Here is a 19,818-nt window from a genome sequence, read left to right on the forward strand (position 1 = left end):
TCCTGTCCTCCTCCTGCCAAAGGACACTACGTTTTATCCTTTGTAGGCTGTGGCTTGGCTGTTGTCGGGACATACCTGCTGATAACCTTTGGGCCTAACAGTCATGAGACCATGACGGGAGAGAACATCACAAAGCATTTAGTCAGCTGGCCTTTTCTCTTGTACACGGTAAGGGACCTCCACACACCTGTTGAAACAAAGCTGGATGGGAGTAGGTGACTCGAAACTTTATGCTCAGCGTTGGTATCCTTATTTTGCATCAAGAAGGAGCTTCCTCATGGACAGATCAAATCATGTGTAGTGTAAGAGAACAGTCTATTCATGAGGCAGGAAGGGGGTAATCCCATGTTTCTGACCATGGGGTGGGGGCAGCCTTGAAGCAGCCTTATCAATTTCAGGTTGGTGGTGTGAACCACATTTGCCAACTCTGGGGACAAGTAGGGCATAGTCATCATTTGCCTTCACGCAATGCTTGGTTACTTACCAAAACTAGTTCTGGCCAGGCCCTGTTGGAAAGGGGTTGTCCAATGAGATGAATTTCTTGATCTGATCTAGCTGGATGACTTTTATGTTCTTAATACTGGGAATGGGTACCCCTGGGAAAGAGGTGAATTCCTACCTGTGGTGGTGATCTTAATGTTGGGAGCAGTGTTCCTTCTAAGCTCCACAGTGTTGTGAGCAGAAATTCTACCTCGTGAGTGAAAAAAGCTAGTAGCACTAAAGCTGTGAGCAAGTATACATTTAACTATCGCATAAGTTAGTTTTTTATAAGATTACTTCCATAACCTTGTACAAATCTCAGAATAAATTCTTTAAAATCCAGTCAAATTTCACCCACCCCTTTCCACTATATTGGTAGACCTGTCCTCTGGAGAACAGATCTACCCTCCCCTTTCCACAATATTGGTAGACTTGTCCTCTGGAGGTCTACCCACCCCTTTCCACTATATTGGTAGACCTGGCCTCCAGAGAACAGGTCTGCCCACCCCAGTCCATTGTATTGGTAGACCTGGCCTTGAACTGTCTCCTTGTGCTGAGCCTTAGAAAACATACAAGCACTTGGGGGGGGGGGACTCTTGCAGTCTACAAAGAGTTAAACCATCATAACCACTCAACACCATCTGATACTGGAAGCACTTTATTGTTGTTAGTAGTGTTATTATTTATGATTTTATCATTTTATTAAAAATGTTTAAATGAATAAATAAATAAATAAATACTTTTGGGGTATTTTTAGTGAAATATGACAAATTGTACAGGTCAAGCATAACAGAGGTGGAACAATCACTGTCAGAACCCTGCCTAAAAAAAAGTTGCTTACATTTTATCGACCCAAACAAACTACTTATTTATTCAAATAAATCCCACTTTTCCCTTTGACTCAAGGCAGCTTACAAAACAAACAAACAAACCAAGTTTCAAAAAGATTGGACCAGGGGGGTCCAATTTTATGGGCCCCAGAAGGAGGTGCCCCATCCTCCATTGTTTCCAATGGAGGTAAAATGCTTGTGAGCTGGAAGCTACAATGTTGTGCATCAGCACCCCTAGTGCAGCTTAGAAGGAACACTGCACACAATACCCCCCCCCCCCATGGCCACCTATATGATAGGCTGCCTGGCACCAAAAAGATAACAAACGTAGCACTAGGAAAGCATGTCTAGAGGGCAAGTTCTATATTTATTTGTTTAAAACGCTTTTAGCTGCCTTTCTACCTTGTGGAACCTACGGCGGCTTACATTGAAGAGATCAAGGGGGGGATGGGAGGTGGAGCAGACGGGGGGAACCGGCAGGATGGGGGGGAACTTACCTCCTCCTGCTGCTTCCTCCTCTGCTTCAGAAGTGTGGAGCTCCCCCCCCTCGCGAGTATCGCGGGTCCCGCCTCTTGTAGACTATAATGGAGAATCGATCTGTGGGTATCTGGGACTCTGGGGAGGCTGTCTTTTTAGTTAGAGTCACCACATTTGCAGCATAGCAGCTAGTGCCTCTCCTGAAAATGTCCCCCAAGTTTCAAAAAGTTTGGACCGGGGGTCCAATTCTGTGGGTCCCAAAAGGAAGTGCCCCCATTCAGTGGAGGGGAAAACATCTGAGAAGCTCTCAGCCCCTGAGCTGCCTTGTGTGCCAGCACCGCCAAGTGCAACTTAGAGAGAACTTTGGTTGGGAGTTTTAAGTCTTGTTTCTTTTAGTCATGTGTGTAAATGCTGGGATGTTTTTATAACATTGTAAGTTTTGTGGAAAATTTCCAATTCTGAGGTTGCTGAGCATCTAAACCAGAAAAGCCCCATCTTCTGGAAACCGAACGTGGTCACCTGCAAAACGAAGATTGTTTTGACTTAATTATAGCACTGCCTTACTTCTACTGTCATCTTTTTTTTCTTAGCTGGTAGAAATAATCCTCTTTTGCCTACTGCTGTATTTCTACAAGGAGAGGAAAGCCAACTATATTGTTGTGATTCTCCTGTTGGTAGCACTGCTAGGTAAGTTTCACATGTGCACTTATTTTGCTGTGGATACTACCAAGAGAGTAAGTTGCTCAATTTCCTAACCTGTGTATGCAATAGAAGGCATGTTTGCATATTTAGGTCCAGTTGTGATCCCCAACATGGCACTCATGTATACCATTGTGCACAGCAATGTGCTTCCTAGTGGCCACTTGCTTCTTGTCAGCAGCAAAAATCAGAACAGGAAGTGTCTGAAAAGAGCCCAGACCATCACATTTGGGTCTGCAGGGAGCAGAGCATATACAACGATTCTTGCCTTAGAATGTTTCAACATTTTGTAATTGGTCCTGCCTCAATGGCAGCCATCTTGCAGTGCTATCTGCAGTGCTATCTGCTCCCAAAATTCCACATCTGAGGACCCTGGAGCTACAAGATCAGGGCCAAACTAGATGTGGCCCGCTGCCACATGCCTGTTTCCCCCTATTGGATGTTTATGTTTTAACAACAACAAAAGAAAAGCTTTGGGAGACTGCAAATTTAGATAGGATAAAGGCAGGGGGAGGAAGGATTACAATATTTTATCCCTTATGGTTATTTTTTGTTTAGAACCCCATTCTCAGCTGCTTTTTTCACCTTGGATACTCATACTTTGTTCCCTGAGGAAGAAAAGCGCCTGAGGAGAATTTTGAAGGGAATGGGTTAAGCAGCCTTCCCTTCCTCCCAGCCCTACTGCCTTGTTTCTCTGTTTAAATGTGTAGCTCCCTAGAGCTTCCTTTGTTTCTGGTTTTGTTTTTTTTTTAAGAAAAGAAAGGGAAAGAGATGCAACTGAGTTTTGTGTCAGAGTTGGTACGCCAGTTCAGTGCTGCCTTATTTGGCTTGTGATGGGGCTGCCTGCTTCAACAAACTGCTGCCAGAGTGCATCATATATGGAACCCATGGAAGGCCAGCAATGCTGGCTCCAAACCTGAAGCCTCTGCCTTACCTTTTGCAACAGGAAATCTTGCTCTTATGTATTACTGTGGTTTATTTATATAGCACCGTCAACATTCAGGGCTCTTCTGCAGAAAAGTGTAAGAGGGCTGTGAGAGACAGGTCCAGTTCTCCTCTCTCAGAGTGCAGTCAGTGAGAGCCAATGGGACATTGGGGAAACGTTAACATGTGGACAGTTAGAGCAGAGAGAGCTGTGTGAGAGGAAGATGGGTTTTAGTCTGTAAGTGAAAGAATATGAGTCAAAAACTGGCTGTAAAAAAGATAGCTTGTAACAGAGAGGACTAGAAGAATGAAGAGTTAGGAATTAAAAGTTTAAGCATTGAGGAATATGTCTTTGCCTGTAGCTCTCCAGTGACTCAAGTTAACTCATTTTCCTTTATCCATGCTGACTGAGAGTGAATTGTCTCGGGAAGAAACTACACACATAAACCAGGCCTCAGCCTAGTTATATGTTTCTTTAAATGATGGCAATGTGAATGGGTAGCAGTGTTTAGTTCCCTAACCCAACAGCTCAGGGAAATATCTGGGTGAAGGCGGTTGAAAAAGGAGCTAGGTTGCCCTTTTGGTGGTGTCCCTGGGAAAGAGCAGGGACCCAGTGTGAAAAAGGGTCAGGGCTCTTGTAAAACTAAATAGGGACAAGACAGGTGGTGAACCTGTGACTGTCTAACCTACCTACACCTCTGAGTTTGAGAGAGGTTGCGTTGGGTGGTAGGGCTGGGTGGTCAAAGTGGGTGAGAGCCAGCTTGTTGTAGTGGTTAAGTGCGCGGACTCTAATCTGGGAGAGCTGGGTTTGATTCCCCACTCCTCCACTTGCACCTGGCTGGATGACCTTGGGCAAGCTGTAGTTCTGATAAGAGCTGTCCTTTAAAAAGAGCAGTTTCTGTCAAGAGCTCTCTCAGTCCCACCTACCTCACACAGTGTCTGTTGTGGGGAGGGGAAAGGAAAGGCGTTTGTAAGCCGCTCTGAGACACCTTTGGGTAGTGAAGAATAAATCAATCTCTTCTTCTTCTTCTTCAAAGAGGCATTCCTCACTCCAAGGAGCTTCTGACTTAAACTTAGTAGGGGAGCCATCTGTTTTACATGCAGATGGTAAAGGGTTAGATAACAGGCGATGTGAAAGACCTGAGACCCTAGAGAGCTTTTGCCTTTCAAAATAGATAGGACTGACTTTAATAGATCAACAGTGTCTGATTCAGTAGAAGGCAGCTTGGAAGGAACCGTGGCTCGGTTAGAGAGTATCTGCAGTCCCAGATTGAATCCCCTTAGTGTTCAGTTTGAAACGATCTGGTAGCTGGTGAGATGAAGGACCTTTACTTGAGATCCTGGACAGCCTTAACTGCTCAAGACAGACCTTGATAGACCAGTGGCCTGGCTCAGAATAAGGCAGCTTTGTGTATTTATGGGATACCTGTTTTCCTTGTTTTCTAGCATCAGGAGTTTTGTCTTTAATGTTTTCCAGGGTCCATGACGGCTATTACAGTGAAGGCGGTTGCAGGCATGATTGCAGTCTCAATCCAAGGGAACCTGCAGTTGGGTTATCCTATCTTCTACATCATGGTGGTTTGCATGGTAGCAACAGCTGCCTTCCAGGCAACGTGAGTGGTTTGGAATGTCCTCCCCTCTCTTGATTAAAAATAAATAAATGTAGCCTACTGTTGAATGGCAACATAAATATAGTTATATATATATTTTTAAAAACTAAAATCAGCCCTGGGAGAAAAAGAGGAGGTGACTGTGTTGTTATTGCTGGCTCTGGCAGAAGTTGGAGGCATTTTAGAAACTATCAAATTGTTTCCTGCTTCATGGCATTTTAGGCTTTTTTGAATAACATCTGCTTCTGCTACCAGTCAGGTGCTGGAGCACGGAAGGATTGCCCTGCTGGGTTAGATTGCAAAATCCATCTAGTTTGGGGCTCTGGCTCCACTGGGGTCCCATCAAATTCCCCCTGGGAAGCTTGTTAGCAGAGCAGGATGGGAGGTGGCCTTCCCTGTTGTTTGTCCTGAGTATCTGGTAACCTACCTCTGAACATGGAGGCTCATTTGTATCTGTGGGGAAATGCGAAAACATTTATAGGGTTTGTTAGTTTTGGGGGGGAAACAGCTACAGGGGAACATGACAGAAATGTATAATAAAGTAAATGTCTGATTGTTCTGAGGTATACCAAACCTACTGTCGAAGTACATAATGTAGGATTATCTTACACAATTCAGTGCAACAAACTGGTGACAAATACTCTTAAGTTTATTTAGTTGTTTTTTTATCCTGCCATTCCTCCAGTGATCTCAGGGTGGCATACATAAGTCGCCTCCATTTTATCCTTCAAATCATAGAATCATAGAGTTGGAAGGGAACTCCAGGGTCATCTAGTCCAACCCCCTGCACAGTGCAGGAAATTCACAGATACCTCCCCCTCCACACACCCTGTGACTGTTGTTCCACACCCAGAAGATGACAAAAAACCTCCAGGATCTCCAGCCAAACTGGCCTGGAGAAAAATTGCTTCCTGACCCCAAAATGGCAATCAGCATTTCCCTGGGTGTGTAAGACAGGGCCACAAGAACAACATACCTGTGAGGTAGGTTAGGCTGGGAAAGAGGGACTGGCCCAAGGTCATCCAGTTAGTTTCATAAACTAAATGGAAATTTGAACCTGAATCTACCAGGTCCCTGTCTAACACTCTAATGACTGCACTATACTGGCTTTCCAGCCATTGGCTTTGAATTGGCTGATATCTTCATGGGCTGCATGTGAAATTCCGAGAGGAGTAAACGTGGTGTAGTAGTTATGGTACTGTATCTTCATGGGCTGCGTGTGAAATTCCGAGAGTAAACGTGGTGTAGTAGTTATGGTACTGGAGTAGGAGGACCTAGATTTAATCTCCCATTTTGCCCAGAAAGTTATTGTAAGACCTTAGGCCACTCACTCTTTCTCAGCCTAATCTACCTCACAGGAGGATAAATGAAAGAGGGAAGAATGATATATGATGCCCTGAACTCCTTGTAGGAAGGAGGGGGGGGGATATACTTAATAAATGTCCTGGGCACACTGGAAGCAGGATGCTGGACATGATGGGACTTTGGGGTGAATTTTTGCAGGGTTTTTCACTTGTTATAAGAGATCTTCCTTCATCCCATAAGTATGAGTTGTTTTTCTAAGGCTTGGATGAGGCAAGCATATCTTTTCCCAAGATGCCTCCATGCTCCTGGAAGGATGTGGAATGTCTGGACCACACCACTCTTATCAGTTTATTCATTTAGAAAATGGGTATGCCACTTCTCCAGGCCTGCTTGAGGTAGCTCACATTGGTTAGAAAGAAGAAGAGGAGTAATTCATGCCGATAAAAACAAATAAATAAAAGCAAGCCAGGATGTAAAGGCACATAAAATAAAAACAGAGCTGTGTAAAATGATATTTGTAAAACAATTATCTGGCTAGGAGCAAACCATAAAACAGCTCAAAAAGATGGAACCTCTTAGATAAGAGCCTACTTAAAGAGAAATGCTTTGGCTTGGCGCCTAAAAAAGACTAAGGTTCTGAGGGATATGTGTTTACCAGTGGGATGATTTGGTATGAGCGGAAGTTAGAGGCAGATTTTGGATGCCCTTGAGGGAGTCAGATGGACGTCTGTACGTAGAATCCGCTGTTAAGTTGTCTTGCACAAGTCCCACTGAAGTGAACGGAAACGGGACAAGAACCCCTCTGCTGATGGAAAAGCACCCATTGCATGGCCTAGCTTGGAGTCCTGCTAGTGGGTGGAACTAACTGTGTTTGCGAGACCATTTTAGTAACATGGAGTCAAATGTGTTTGCGAGACCATTTTAGTAACATGGAGTCAAGAGACTGTCTTCTTTCTCTGACGTTGCAAGTGAAAAACTCAAGGTCCTGCTACTAAGTGACTCAGCCAGAAATCTGTGGGGAGAAAGATGGGGAAGGATAGGGGGAGCAAAACTGTCCTCTCAAGTGAGTGTGTGCAGGGCTGTGGCTCAGTGGTAGAGTATCTGGTTTGCATGTAGAAGGTCAAAGGCTCAATCCCTGCTATCTACAGCTAAAAAGAACCTGGTAGCAGGTGATGTGAAATACCTCTGCCTGAGAATCTGTAGAATCTGAGCAGACAAAACTGACCTTGAGATCAATGATGTGATTAAGGTCAGGACAGCTTCATGTGTTCAAGTTTGCCAGTAAAATATTGTTATTAACTGATGTGTCCCAACTGTCAATGTGTTGTCTGATTATTTTTATTTTTTGACTGTAGGTTTTTAACCCAGGCTTCACAGCTGTATGATGCATCCCAGATTGCTAGTGTAGGTTACATTTTGTCCACCATGATAGCAATTACTGCAGGTAATATCAATCAATCATATATCTGATAAATCTGAAGACTTTTTAAAAGAAGGGAATAAAACAAAACAAAATTATTTATGTGTCAATCTTACATAATCACCTCATGAGATTTTAGCAGCCATTTTCTGTGCCTAGGCAACTTAAAATGGCTGCCAAGATCTCATGAGAGTATCTCACAAGATTTTGGTCATCATGTATTCCATTTTGAGAAGAAGAGGAAGTAATGGGTTATCAGGACAAGCTGGAATATCAGGTGGGGAGGACAATGAGTGGTTGAGGGGAGGAAGCAGAGCCAGAATGTGGGGAGGAAGCAAAAATGGACCAAAAGGAGGAGGGCAGCATAGGGAGAATGAGATTCCCTTCTTCTGAGAAAATGATTAACAGAACAGTTCACCAGATTATGGAGTAGTGATTAGAGTGTTGGAGTAGGACCTGGAAGAACCAGGTTCAAATCCCCACTATGCCACCCATGTTTGCTGACCTAACCTACCTAACTGACCTCTCTACCTGACCTACTTCACAAGGCTGTTGGTTGTGAAGTCAAAATGGAGAAGGGGAGAACCAACTTGTAAATCACTGTTGGTTCCCTTTGGGGAGAAAAATGGGTCATAATTAAATTGAAAATGTGGGGACACCTGCTGTGTAGAAGCCTTGTTGCCACTGCACTGAACTGGCAGGCACAGCAGGAACAGAGAAATTGCATAAGTCCATCCTTTAATGTACAGTGACAAGCTGTGGGGAATTAGAGGGGGAGGGGGCAATAGTCCCCACAAAAATGAAGTCAACTACTTCACCTGTGCATTTTAGTAGTGCTTGTTTATTGAATGTTCTCTTTTATCTTTCTCCCTGTGGGTCAGGTGCAACGTTTTACTTGGACTTTACTGGGGAGGATGTTCTACATATATGTATGTTTGCCTTAGGGTAAGTTTACAGTATTGGGCCAGCAGCTTTGGAACTGTGGTTATATTCAACCCCACTGAAGATCCCAAGTAACCAAACTCATAGCAGATTGAAGTCTTTGCAATTTTTTTAAAATGCAAAAATCTTTATAACTCAGCACTGTTAACACATGAGCTCTTGCCTTACAACCTCAATCCTTAGAAAATGGGGAAAAAATCAACAATAAACAGCAGCCGTTATCAATCCTGCCACCCCAGAAGCTGATTGCAAGGACTCTGAGCAATATAAAATCACCTGTGGAATCTGCTGCAATCATTACAGTTGTGAATCAGTTGTAGTTTGGTCTCTCAGGGGAAAAATGTGACAGTTCCATGTTTTTAAATGCTAGAATCAAACTTTTCAGTTCATGGTACATTCTCTATGTTTGTCCTCTATTCACCACCACATTATTTTTTTAAGAATATCAAAAGAACTGTTAAATTATGAGCTGGGGGCTCTGAGGAACTGCAAGGGAGAGAATTTAGAAATCCATTCTCTCTCCCCTTCCATGAGAAAATCTACCCCTTCAGGCCTCTGTAAGCACTCAAGGCCTTCACATTCTGTTTTTTATCCTTATGCTTGGGGTCAGTCAGCCTGCTGTCTCTTTTGGAGCGTTTTCAGCCCTCTGCAGCCTGTTCCTGCTCAGCTTCGGTTAATCAACAAAATCCATACTTTCCAGCATAACTTGGAAGTCTCTGAAATAGGAATCCCTACATTGTCTGGGGGAGGGGATAGTTTATATAAAGTGATCTCCCTCTGTAAATACGCTGGTTTGAACTAGGGTTGCCAGGTCCATTCATTGCGCCGGTGGGAGAGGGACTTTCTGGGAGTGGGGGTGGAGCACTGCGACATGCTGACGTCTAGGGATGCCAGTCCCCAGGTGGGGGCAGGGGATTCCCCGATTTTGGGGGCTTCCCCCAGATGCCAGCCAGCTAGCTGGCAGGGGGGAAGGCCTACCCCAACTGTTGTCCGTGGCCCCACTTAAAAAGAGCGGGCACTGTACGTGCCTGCCCCTAAAGGTGTGATTTCGCCGCCTGCTGGGTAGGTGCATGGGGCACCCACTCTTTTGAAGTGGAGGCCATGCATGCCTGCCCTGCAAGCCACAATTTTGTGGTTTGCAGGGCAGGCGAGCACAGCACCCACTTTCCCCCCAACCATTTAAAGGGAAGGTTCCCTTTAAAGGTTGGGGGAAAGCAGGAGGGGTATGCACACATGGTGCTGCGCCCATGACGGGATAATGTCACTCTGCATGAGGACATTGCGTCGGGGACAGCCCCTCCCCCTCCTGCACCACCCTCCAAATCCCCCCATTGGGGAGAAGATGGGACCTGGCGACCCTACTGACCTCAAGCAGACGTGACGTCATCATGTCAGCAACACTGCGCGGCCACACTGGTTTTGAGGCAAAACGCTATGTTAAAATCGCCTTCAAACCATAGAGTTTTGTCCAAAGACCAGAGCGTCATATGCGACGTCGCCAATGTGATGACGTCACTTCCATGTGACATCAGCACGTTGCGTTTGGAGGTGGGATTTCCCCCAGGCCCGTAGCCAGGAATTTTAAAGTTGGGGGGCATTTTAATTTCTCGGGGGGCACTGGCTAATTTAATTAAAGGCAATTTAAGTAACTCGCCCAAATGGAGGCTGAAAAGTTTCAGTGTGATTATTTCCTGGGGGGGGGGGGGGGTGGGTTTTTTGGCTAACAGAGATTATTCCTGGGGGGGGGGGGGGTTGGTTTTTTTGCTACAGAAGGATTAGGCAACTGGTGCTAAAGATCTCCCAGGATCATTCCTTGCCATGACCCCCCCCCCCACCGCACAAGGCTGGCACCAGACGCCCCTGTGCCCCTTCAAAACAGCCAGAGTCAGCGCTGACATTCTCCTAGGAGCTCTCCATGGCGAGAGGTTCCTTAGGCGGCTGCAGTGGCTCAGGGCTTCTCTCCTGTCTCCTCAAAGTGCTTCCACCTTTGCCCTGGCCAGCTCCATGCTAGCTGCACACTGACAAAGTCCCAGGCAGCTGAAGGAGGAGGAGTTTCAGACATTCACCTAGGAGACTGGAGAAGCCGTTGTGACCTTTCCAGCTCCCATACGGAGTAGAAGAATGTACCAAATAGCACAGTGTGTGTGCGGGGGGATGAGACAAAGTTTTGAGTCCAGGCCAGGGCCACTTTTAAGACCAACAAAGTTTTAGGGTTGATAGGAAAGATTTAAAATAGCAGATTGTGCATCTTTCAAAGGGCGGCTGCAGTTGGTTCTCTGAGCCCCCCCCCCCTTCTTAGAAATGCAATGTTCCAAAGGGCTTTCTCTTTACCGTGCGCAATAAGACAACTTGCCTCAGCTGCCAAGTGCTGCCAAGCGCAGAAGGAGCCCCGTGACCACTGCCCACCTAAGAGGCACCTCTGTGCAACTGGGCGGGCGCCGCCACGGACTCCGTAGATCCAAGCAACGAGCGCAACTTGGGGCAGGCTGGGAGCGCAAGTGGCAGGGAATGGGGGCGAGGAGCTTGGCCAAGGCCACCTCTTTATTGGGGACAGAGTCGGAGGGCACTTGAAGGGGCCTTTGATGTAAGTTGGGGGGGGCGGCCCCCAAATGCCCCACTGTAGCTACGGGCCTGGATTCCCCCCTGCTGGCCAGAGGCAAGCACGAGCCCGAAAAACCAGAGTATCCCCCACCCCCAACTGGGGAATGGCATCCCTAGTTTGAATCCCTGCTCTGCCATGAAAGCTGGCTGGGAGATGTTGGGCCACTCTCTGTCAGCCTAACCTACCTCACAGGGCTGTGAGGATAAAATAGACGAGAGATCTATGTAAGCCACTTTGGGTCCCTGTTGAGAAGAAAAACAGGGTTTAAATGAAGTAAATAAATTAGAGCAAAGAACCTGGCATTGGAAATAAATTCAGCGGCTCTTTTAATTTTTAAAAAGCAAGCGTCTGGCTTTTGCAATTGCAAAGGTAGTCTTGAAAGCATGTGAGAATGACTGATGAATGAATCTCTGGTGCCAGAAGGAGAGCTTAGGAGGTGCTCACAGATGAAGGGTGCTTCCACACTAAGAACTTGCTCTTAAAGTGGAGTGAGGTTTTTTCAGATCCACAAAAGAACATCCTCCAGTTGTTCTCCTTCCATGGTTAGCCACAGTATTTCCCAGTCCTGCTTTGCTCTGGTCTTTCTAGAAAGATTGGAAACAGAGCAGTTCTGCCCACAGTGTGGATGGGAAGGTGTGGAATTTTAAACCTCCCTGGAAGTATCCCCTTGTGCCCTGCTGTTCCCCCCCCCTCACCCAGCAGCAGGCTTTCTCCCAGCTTTTCTGTAGGTAGTATAGATATATTGCTGTGATATCCTAACGGTATGGCAATAGGGTGGAAACATCTGTCAAGCCACCGTCGACTTACAGCAATCCCATAGGGCAGGCATGTCCAACTTCTTTTTTTTTTTTGGTAAACAAATTTTATTTTCTCAGGAATACAACATATAAAACATTTCATTCTATCAATTGTCTACCCCATTCCCAGTTCCTCCCCTCCCTCCAATGGCTTCCCACAATGCTTCCACCCCTGCTCCAAATTACTTCATATCATCAACAATATCAGTTTTTCATCATTACAATCTAAAGATAACATCGTTTGACTTAATATTGATCTAAACATATTAAGTTTTGTTTCACATCCCAGTTCTTTTCCAGATAAATTTTAAAATCATTCCATTCTCCAAAAAACTCATCGTCTTCTTTGTTATTCAGTTTTTTTGTAATCTTATCCATTTGTGCCATGAACAGAACTTTTTGTATCCATTCTTCAACCTCTGGTACCTTTTCTGTCTTCCAAAACTGAGCATAAATCATTCTCGCTGTCACTATCAGGTACCAGAGTAAAGTTTTTTTAGTCGTATTGACTTCTTCCATTTTGAGTCCCAAAAGCAGAATTTCCGGTGCTTTTTTAAAAGAACATTTCAGTATTTTTTGCATTTCATTGTGGACTTTTGTCCAAAAGTCTACAGCTTTCTCACAAGTCCACCACATATGATAAAATGAGCCCTCATGCCTCTTACATTTCCAACATTTGTTTGACATATTTTGATTCATATTTGCAATCTTCTTAGGTGTCATGTACCACCTATACATCATCTTATAACAATTTTCTTTAACATTAGTACATGTCGAGATCTTAATAGAGTTTTTCCACAAATATTCCCAAGTTTCCATATCCACTTCCTTATTCATATTAATAGCCCATTTTAACATTTGTTCTTTAACAGTTTCATCTTCAGTATACCATTTTAACAACACCTTATACATTTTAGAAATATTTTTTCCTCCTCCACTCTCCCATACCTTTTCAATTTCATTTTTTTCCTCTCTAAAACCATAGTTTTTTTTGTCAGATCTAAAAAGATCATAAATCTGCATATATTTCAACCACTCATATTCATATTCAATTTCATTCTGCTTTTTCATTACCCACTCTGTTCCCTCTTTTTTAATTAAATCTCTATATGGCAACCAGTCTCTACCTCGCTGTCTTGAGTAAGATATCAACACTTCTACTGGTACAATCCACAATGGTCTTAAGTCACTCTGGTACTTCTTATATCTTGTCCATACCATATACAAAGCTTTTCTCACCAAGTGAAGTTTAAAAAAACTGTCCATTTTTATCTTGTCATACCATAAATATGCATGCCAGCCAAATCTACAATCATGCCCTTCCAACCCCAACAATCTGTCATTTTCAAGCTTCACCCATTGATCCATCCATGTTAGACAAACCGCTTCATAATATAGTCTAAGATTTGGCATTTGTAGACCTCCTCTTTCTTTGGCATCACAAAGTATTTTCATTTTGATCCTTGGTTTCTTGCCTGCCCAAACAAATTTTGACAACTCTTGTTGCCACTTGGCCAACAAATCCGTTTTATGCAGAATTGGTATTGTTTGGAACAGGAACATCAAACGTGGTAGGACATTCATTTTTATAACTGATATTCTTCCCATCAGTGATAAGTTCATTTTATCCCATTTCTTAAAATCTTGAGTCAGCTTAGTCCATAATTTCTCATAATTATTCTTATATAGGTCTATATTTTTTGCCGTTAATTCAATTCCAAGGTATTTTGTTTTTTTAACTACTTCACATTGTACCAGTTCTTGTAGTTCCACTTGTTTTTGTTTGATCATGTTTTTACATATAAGTTTTGTTTTATTCTTATTTACGTAAAAGCCGGCCAATTCTCCAAACTCCTTTATTTTTTGAAAAAGCAATGTCAATTTTTCTGTTGGGTTTTCCACCATAAACATTACATCGTCTGCAAATGCTCGATATTTGTATTGGTGTCCTTTATGTGTCAAGCCCTTTATTTCTTGATCGTACTGTATTTTTTGTAAAAGTATTTCCAATACCCAGATAAATAATAACGGTGATAACGGACAACCTTGCCTTGTTCCTTTCTGTACTTTGAAGTTATCTGTCAGTTCTTTATTCACATTTATTTTAGCTCTTTGTTCAGAATAGATAGCTTCAATACAATTTCTAAAATGTTGTCCCGCTTCAATCTTTTCCATCATCTGGTGCATAAAATTCCAATTAAGATTGTCAAAAGCTTTTTCTGCATCAACAAACAGAAAAGCTACTTCTTTTTCTGGGTGCTTTTCATAATATTCAATTGCGTCCATTACTATTCTTACATTGTCTCTAATCTGCCTTTTGGGTAAAAAGCCCGCTTGATCTTCAGAAATTACCGTTTGTAAATAGTTTTTCACCCTTTCTGCAATAATTTTTGCACCGCCCCCCAATTTATAATGCACCTTCTGTCATTTACTGGTAAGCAAAATAAGCAAAAGCAAAACAGAGAGACGAAGATCCAGAAAGAACTGCGAACATTTTTTATTTTATTTTATACCAGGAAACCAAGTGGGGCTGGTGATCTACCTGTTGGGCATACCTGCCATAGGGTTTTCAAGGCAAGAAACTAACAGAGGTGGTTTGCCATTGCCTGCCTCTGTCTAACGACCATGGACTTTCTTGGTGGTCTCCCATCCACAGATAATGTCTCTGCATTCATAGAAGATGTCATGACCCCAGCGGGTTGCCACCTTCTGTCACCACCACCCTGGACTTAGGTCCCTTGAGAAGGCCCAGGGTACCCTCCCAAGCCCCTTCAAATTGCCCCTTTTGTAGCTGAGAAACGTAAGCGTGATGACCAGGCAGACAAACAATTAAACAAAAAGGGTTTATTATTACAGTACTGGGCAGGGGGAAAACAAGACAAGACAAGGTGCTTTAAATACATAGTGTTGAAAGGCCAAAAGAAACACAAAGCTAACTCAGCTACCTAATACTCCTTGACTGTTACTACTCAAGCCCTACAGCTCTCTTATGCCAGGCTTCTTGCCTGTACTCACTGTCCCCAGTGAGGGATCTTTCTCCCAGACCGGTCTCCTCCGCTTAGCTCTGTGAGAGGCAAAAACCACAGAGAGGAAAAGAACACCGTTTAACTGACCACCAAGTATATAAACAATCGACTCAGAGAATTCCTCCACTCCCATTGGTTACCACTGGCGCAAAGCCTTGTGGGGGTTGTAGGCTGTCTGCTTCCCACTCCCAGGGAGGTCTCTTAGGCCTCACTAGGCCCAGTCCTGCACAGATCTCCAGAGGCCTACACAGATCATGACAGAACTGGTGAACATACATTGGGGAATTGCCCTGTGCAGAAGCCATCAGAGTACTTGCTGTGCCCCCCCCCACTTAGTAGAAGAGGAATAATTATGTGAAATAAACAGACATCTGCCTTCCTTATGTAGGGTGCAGAATTCAGATCCCATTGCAGAATTTTTATTTCTTTTTCCCTCTTTATCGCAGAGAGCATGCAGCTGTTTTAAAGTGGGATGATATGAAGGAAAACTTAAAAGTTTAGTGTATATGTGTGTACATATTGAAAAAACAGAAACGAGAGCCAACAGCTTCTTCTATGACAAGCCATTCTTGTATTATGCCTCTTCTGCTGAAGTATTTTTCTCACCACCCTCCTTTTTCTCTCTCTCTCTTTCAGGTGTCTCATTGCGTTTTTAGGGGTCTTCTTGATCACTAGAAACAAGAGGAAATCTATCCTTTTTGAACCTTACATCTCTATGGATGCTATGCCAGGTAATGCTTAAAAATCCATCCTCTTACAGGCCTACTAAAACTCTCAAAATATTAGAAATGTTAGTCATCCACTCCCTTCCGCAGGATTTTTAATTTTCTGCTAGTGAAAAGTCCATCAAATGTGATGAGCTGGTTGAGGGAAAAGGCTGTCGCTGTAGGTGGATCTAGGAATGGGGCCAGGCTTGTAGGGTTCTAACTGCCGCTTAGAGCCTTAGACAAATGCTGGGAGATCCTGGGGGGGGGGGTGCTTAGGGATGGTGGGGTGAGTGTCACTAGGTGGCCATTCCCCCTCCCCTCCTCAGTTTCCCTTCCCAATCTTGGTTCCTGTGGATGGGGGGGGGGGGAATGGGGAATGACATACAGAAACATGTTACTTCCTTTCTCCACAACCCTGGATGCGTTTTCAGAAGGAATAGGTTCTTTTGAACTGTTTACCTGTTTGAACTGTGAGAGGAGGCCGAGAGGGGGAGGAGTCATGGTATACAATACAGCAGTCTGTCTACCGTGAACCTTTGGATCTGATTTAAAAAAATGTAAAGAACATTGGGTTAAAAAAAAAGCGGCCTGTTTGCTAGCAGCTTTAACTGCTCTCTGCTGAACACAACGGAGTTTACATTTATGTAACAAGTATACAATCAGGACACTCAACTTCAGAAGAATCTGATTTTTAATCATTGGTTCCTGTTCCTGGGTTATACTGAGAACTGTAAGAGAGCTGATTCCTTAACACTTCATCACCATACAGTTCCAAGGATTTTTTTTCAAGGAGACAGTTTTGTTAAAGCTGAATAAAGCCAACATACATTTGAGGGGAAGCTAGAGCCCAAACGGTACAATGCTGAATCGTTTTCTTCCAAAGTTGCATGACTGCTTAGCTGAAATTGAATCCTGATGAGAAGGAGGTGATGTTGGATGGGAAAGCAGACGTTCTGGATGAGATTGACTCTAGAGGACGTTCAGATGTCATTACCGAATCTGATGCAGAGTCTGAGTGGAGTCCTTTGGACTTAACATTGTGGATAGAAAGACAGGATGGAGCCATTGTGGACAGTACCTTCTTTCATCTTTTTAACTATTCTCTGAGGGCAGTATTTTTCAGGTGAACTCCGCTGATCAGTGGAATATTTGAAAGATCATTCTTAGTATACCATAGAAGTTTGTTTTATGTGTCACAAGCTGCTCTGAATGACGTGGAAGGTCAGAATAGATGTTTGTTGTTGCTGAAAAACAAGTAGTGGAACTTTGGGCTACTGGAATTATTTCCTCATTGTGGAGGACATGGCAAATCGGTGGTTTCTCTCCCCATTCCCTGCTATTGACTTGTGGCTTTGTTCTTTCCCCATTTTCAGGCATGCAGAACTTGCATGACAACGGAACTGCAGTTCAACCTGACCTCAAAACTTCCTTTTCTTATGGTGCCCTGGAGAGCAATGATACCATCTCTGAAATCTATGCTCCTGCTACGTTACCAGTAGTTCAAGAAGAGCATGGCTCCAAAGGAGCGCCTATCCCTCCCTACCGGGTCACAGAGCACAGCAAAGAAGAGTGAATGTTTTTGGAAGAACTGGTGTAAGCCTGCAAAGTGTGTGTGTGTGTGTTTAATTTATCTCTTTTTTGCTCTGCTGGAAAAACAAAAATCAGCTGAACTGTGGTTAAATAAGTATCAAATATTTTACTTCCAAGAATGAGTTGTGTTAATTAAGGTTTCCCTATTCTTATAAACTCAAGCATTCATCTCTAAGCTAAACTGTAGTCCTCCTTTTGAGGATGTGAGCTGCTACATGGAACGAAATGCAAAAGGCAATATGGTGACTGTACTCGTGATGGTAAAACCGGGGGCAATAATGCTGAGTTTAGGCTGTATGTTACCCTGAACATACATACACTGTGTAGACTGTATTTTGTCTTCATGTACCACTCTCCACTGGGCACAGCCTTTTTAATATGAAGCAGCTCTTCATGTGTGAATTCTGTGTGATTCACTAGCTGCTTTGTAGTTCTCAAGAAGAAAATTAAACAGGAATGATTTTTTTAAAGTTTCCCCTTCAGCACTGATCTGGTCTCCTACATCTCTGTTGCAATGAAAGTCAACTGAATAATTTGCTGAACTCCTAAAAATACACCCACACCCCTAACATGGGCTAGTTTAGCGGTGGCTCAAGTGGTTAAGACGCTGAACTGCAGGCTGTGGAAGGTCAGTAGTTCAGCGGTTCAAGCCCCGGGTGCCGCATGACAGGGTGAGCTCCTGTCTCTAGTTCCAGCTCCTGCCAACCTAGCAGTTCGAAAGCAAGAAATTGCAAGTAGATAAATAGGGACCACTTCGGTGGGAAGGTAACAGCGTTCCGTGCGCCTGTGTTTAGTCATGCCGGCCACATGACCACGGAAACGTCTTCGGACAGCGCTGGCTCTTCGGCTTTGAAACGGAGATGAGCACCGCAACCCTAGAGTCGGATTCGACTGGCTTTCGAGCAAGGGAACCTTTACCTTTACTTTTACCATTAGAAAACCCATATACTCAAAATCCAGTTTTTAAAAAATATTTGTCACTGTTTAATATCTGCATCTAAACCATCTTTGCTTTCTGTATTTGCTACAATGCAATACCGCTAATATTAGGACTTTCCCCCCAGTTTGCTAACTCATTTCCATTAGGGTATTTTATATATATTTTATATGTATTTTTTTAGATGTCTATCAGCTTTCCAGGCCTCTACAAGCCCTCTATAGCAGGTGGTTTGGAGTCCAGACTTTTTGGCAAGTTGATGGAATTAAAACAGAGATTTTTTAAAAGTTGCAGTTGCTTTCTAGATTGTGAATGTGGAGTTCTACAGCTTTGAGCGAAAGAAAAGTTGTTTACACTTATGTCCTATTGAAACCAGTGGCTCAAGTAAATTGCAATCTTCATGCAGGAGTTGTAAAACAAAGGGAGAGGCAAGCAGGTATGTGCGCATGGACCACTTCTAATGAATTTGCAATAAGTCTTGGAAGGTTCACTCAACTAGAAGTGCATTGCTGTAGAACAGGTATGAGATCCTTAGGTATTACTCTATCTGCTGTCTCCTTTGAGCATACCATTCCTTTGTTCATCACACAAATGAGGCTATAGGATCCTAAATTCTGCCCCCCCCCCCAGCAATATAAATGGAATTGTCTGCTGTAAAAGTGTCCTTGACTCCCCTTTGGTTTGTTACCTTTCCTAATGCCTGAGATTTGATCTGCTGAGATCAGTATTCTTGCAATGGGAATTCATCCACTGGATAAATGGAGGCTACTTCCAAGTATACATACTTAGGATTGCACTGTGAATGTCTTAGGTGTGGGCACTGAACACTCCTTTCTGCATTCCCTCAGCTTCAGGAATGCTAATCGTTTTTACCACCAATGTATTTTCCATATGCAGTCTGCTTGAAAGCAAAACTGGTTGTTGCTTATATTGTGTGTGTAAACCTCTGCACAATTGCTTTAACTACTGAAGGGGTCAGATTTTTATCTGCAGCTTACGTTTACCACAACACATTCTATCCTTTTTAGCAAGATGACATCATTATTGGACTAACACTGCAGGGTCATGAATGTTACTGGGCTAATGGTGAACACTGACCCTGACCTAGCACCATAGGCTTGGGGAACCCCCCACAAATTTCATTTAGCTCATTTATGAAATATGCAAAACGTGCTCTTTAAAGAATGATATAGCTGAGAAGCCAAGGGTTTGTGGGCAGGAACAGACCTTTAAATCTCCCCGTTGCCATTATTAATGGAGGAGGCTGTCTTTCTGCCACTATGAATGTACTGAAGACCTCTGCTGTTTATAACTACAAAATGGCATGTGTTTTAAACTGCCTCCTCCAACCGCGGAATATTGTGCCTCAGTGATTCATCTGTGTGTCTGTTTGGGCTGAAGTCCCAAGTGGTTGCTTGAGCGGATGGATTGCACTTTGCGTTATTTATCTTTTCTGATGTGGTATTTATAAA

At 43.6% G+C, this 19,818-nt stretch overlaps 1 protein-coding gene across 2 annotated transcripts in view; it reads left to right on the forward strand.

Annotated features, from left to right (window-relative positions):
• Positions 1-18,009, forward strand: part of NIPAL3 (NIPA like domain containing 3) — a 34,642-nt gene extending 16,633 nt beyond the window's left edge. The window contains exons 6-12 of one of the 2 annotated variants that reach the window (XM_015424862.1): positions 23-168; positions 2,378-2,474; positions 4,888-5,023; positions 7,681-7,769; positions 8,627-8,690; positions 15,749-15,843; positions 17,193-18,009. In XM_015424862.1, coding sequence (XP_015280348.1) covers positions 23-168; positions 2,378-2,474; positions 4,888-5,023; positions 7,681-7,769; positions 8,627-8,690; positions 15,749-15,843; positions 17,193-17,392 — 827 coding nt within the window. In that variant the 3' untranslated portion in view covers positions 17,393-18,009. The remainder of the gene's footprint in view (positions 1-22; positions 169-2,377; positions 2,475-4,887; positions 5,024-7,680; positions 7,770-8,626; positions 8,691-15,748; positions 15,844-17,192) is intronic. The other variant, XM_015424863.1, reaches the window with a different exon arrangement.
• The last annotated feature ends 1,809 nt before the right edge of the window (positions 18,010-19,818 follow it).

The sequence above is a fragment of the Gekko japonicus genome, unplaced genomic scaffold (genome assembly GCF_001447785.1).
Source record: "Gekko japonicus isolate JY-2015 unplaced genomic scaffold, Gekko_japonicus_V1.1 scaffold1176, whole genome shotgun sequence".
Taxonomy (NCBI): domain Eukaryota; kingdom Metazoa; phylum Chordata; class Lepidosauria; order Squamata; family Gekkonidae; genus Gekko; species Gekko japonicus.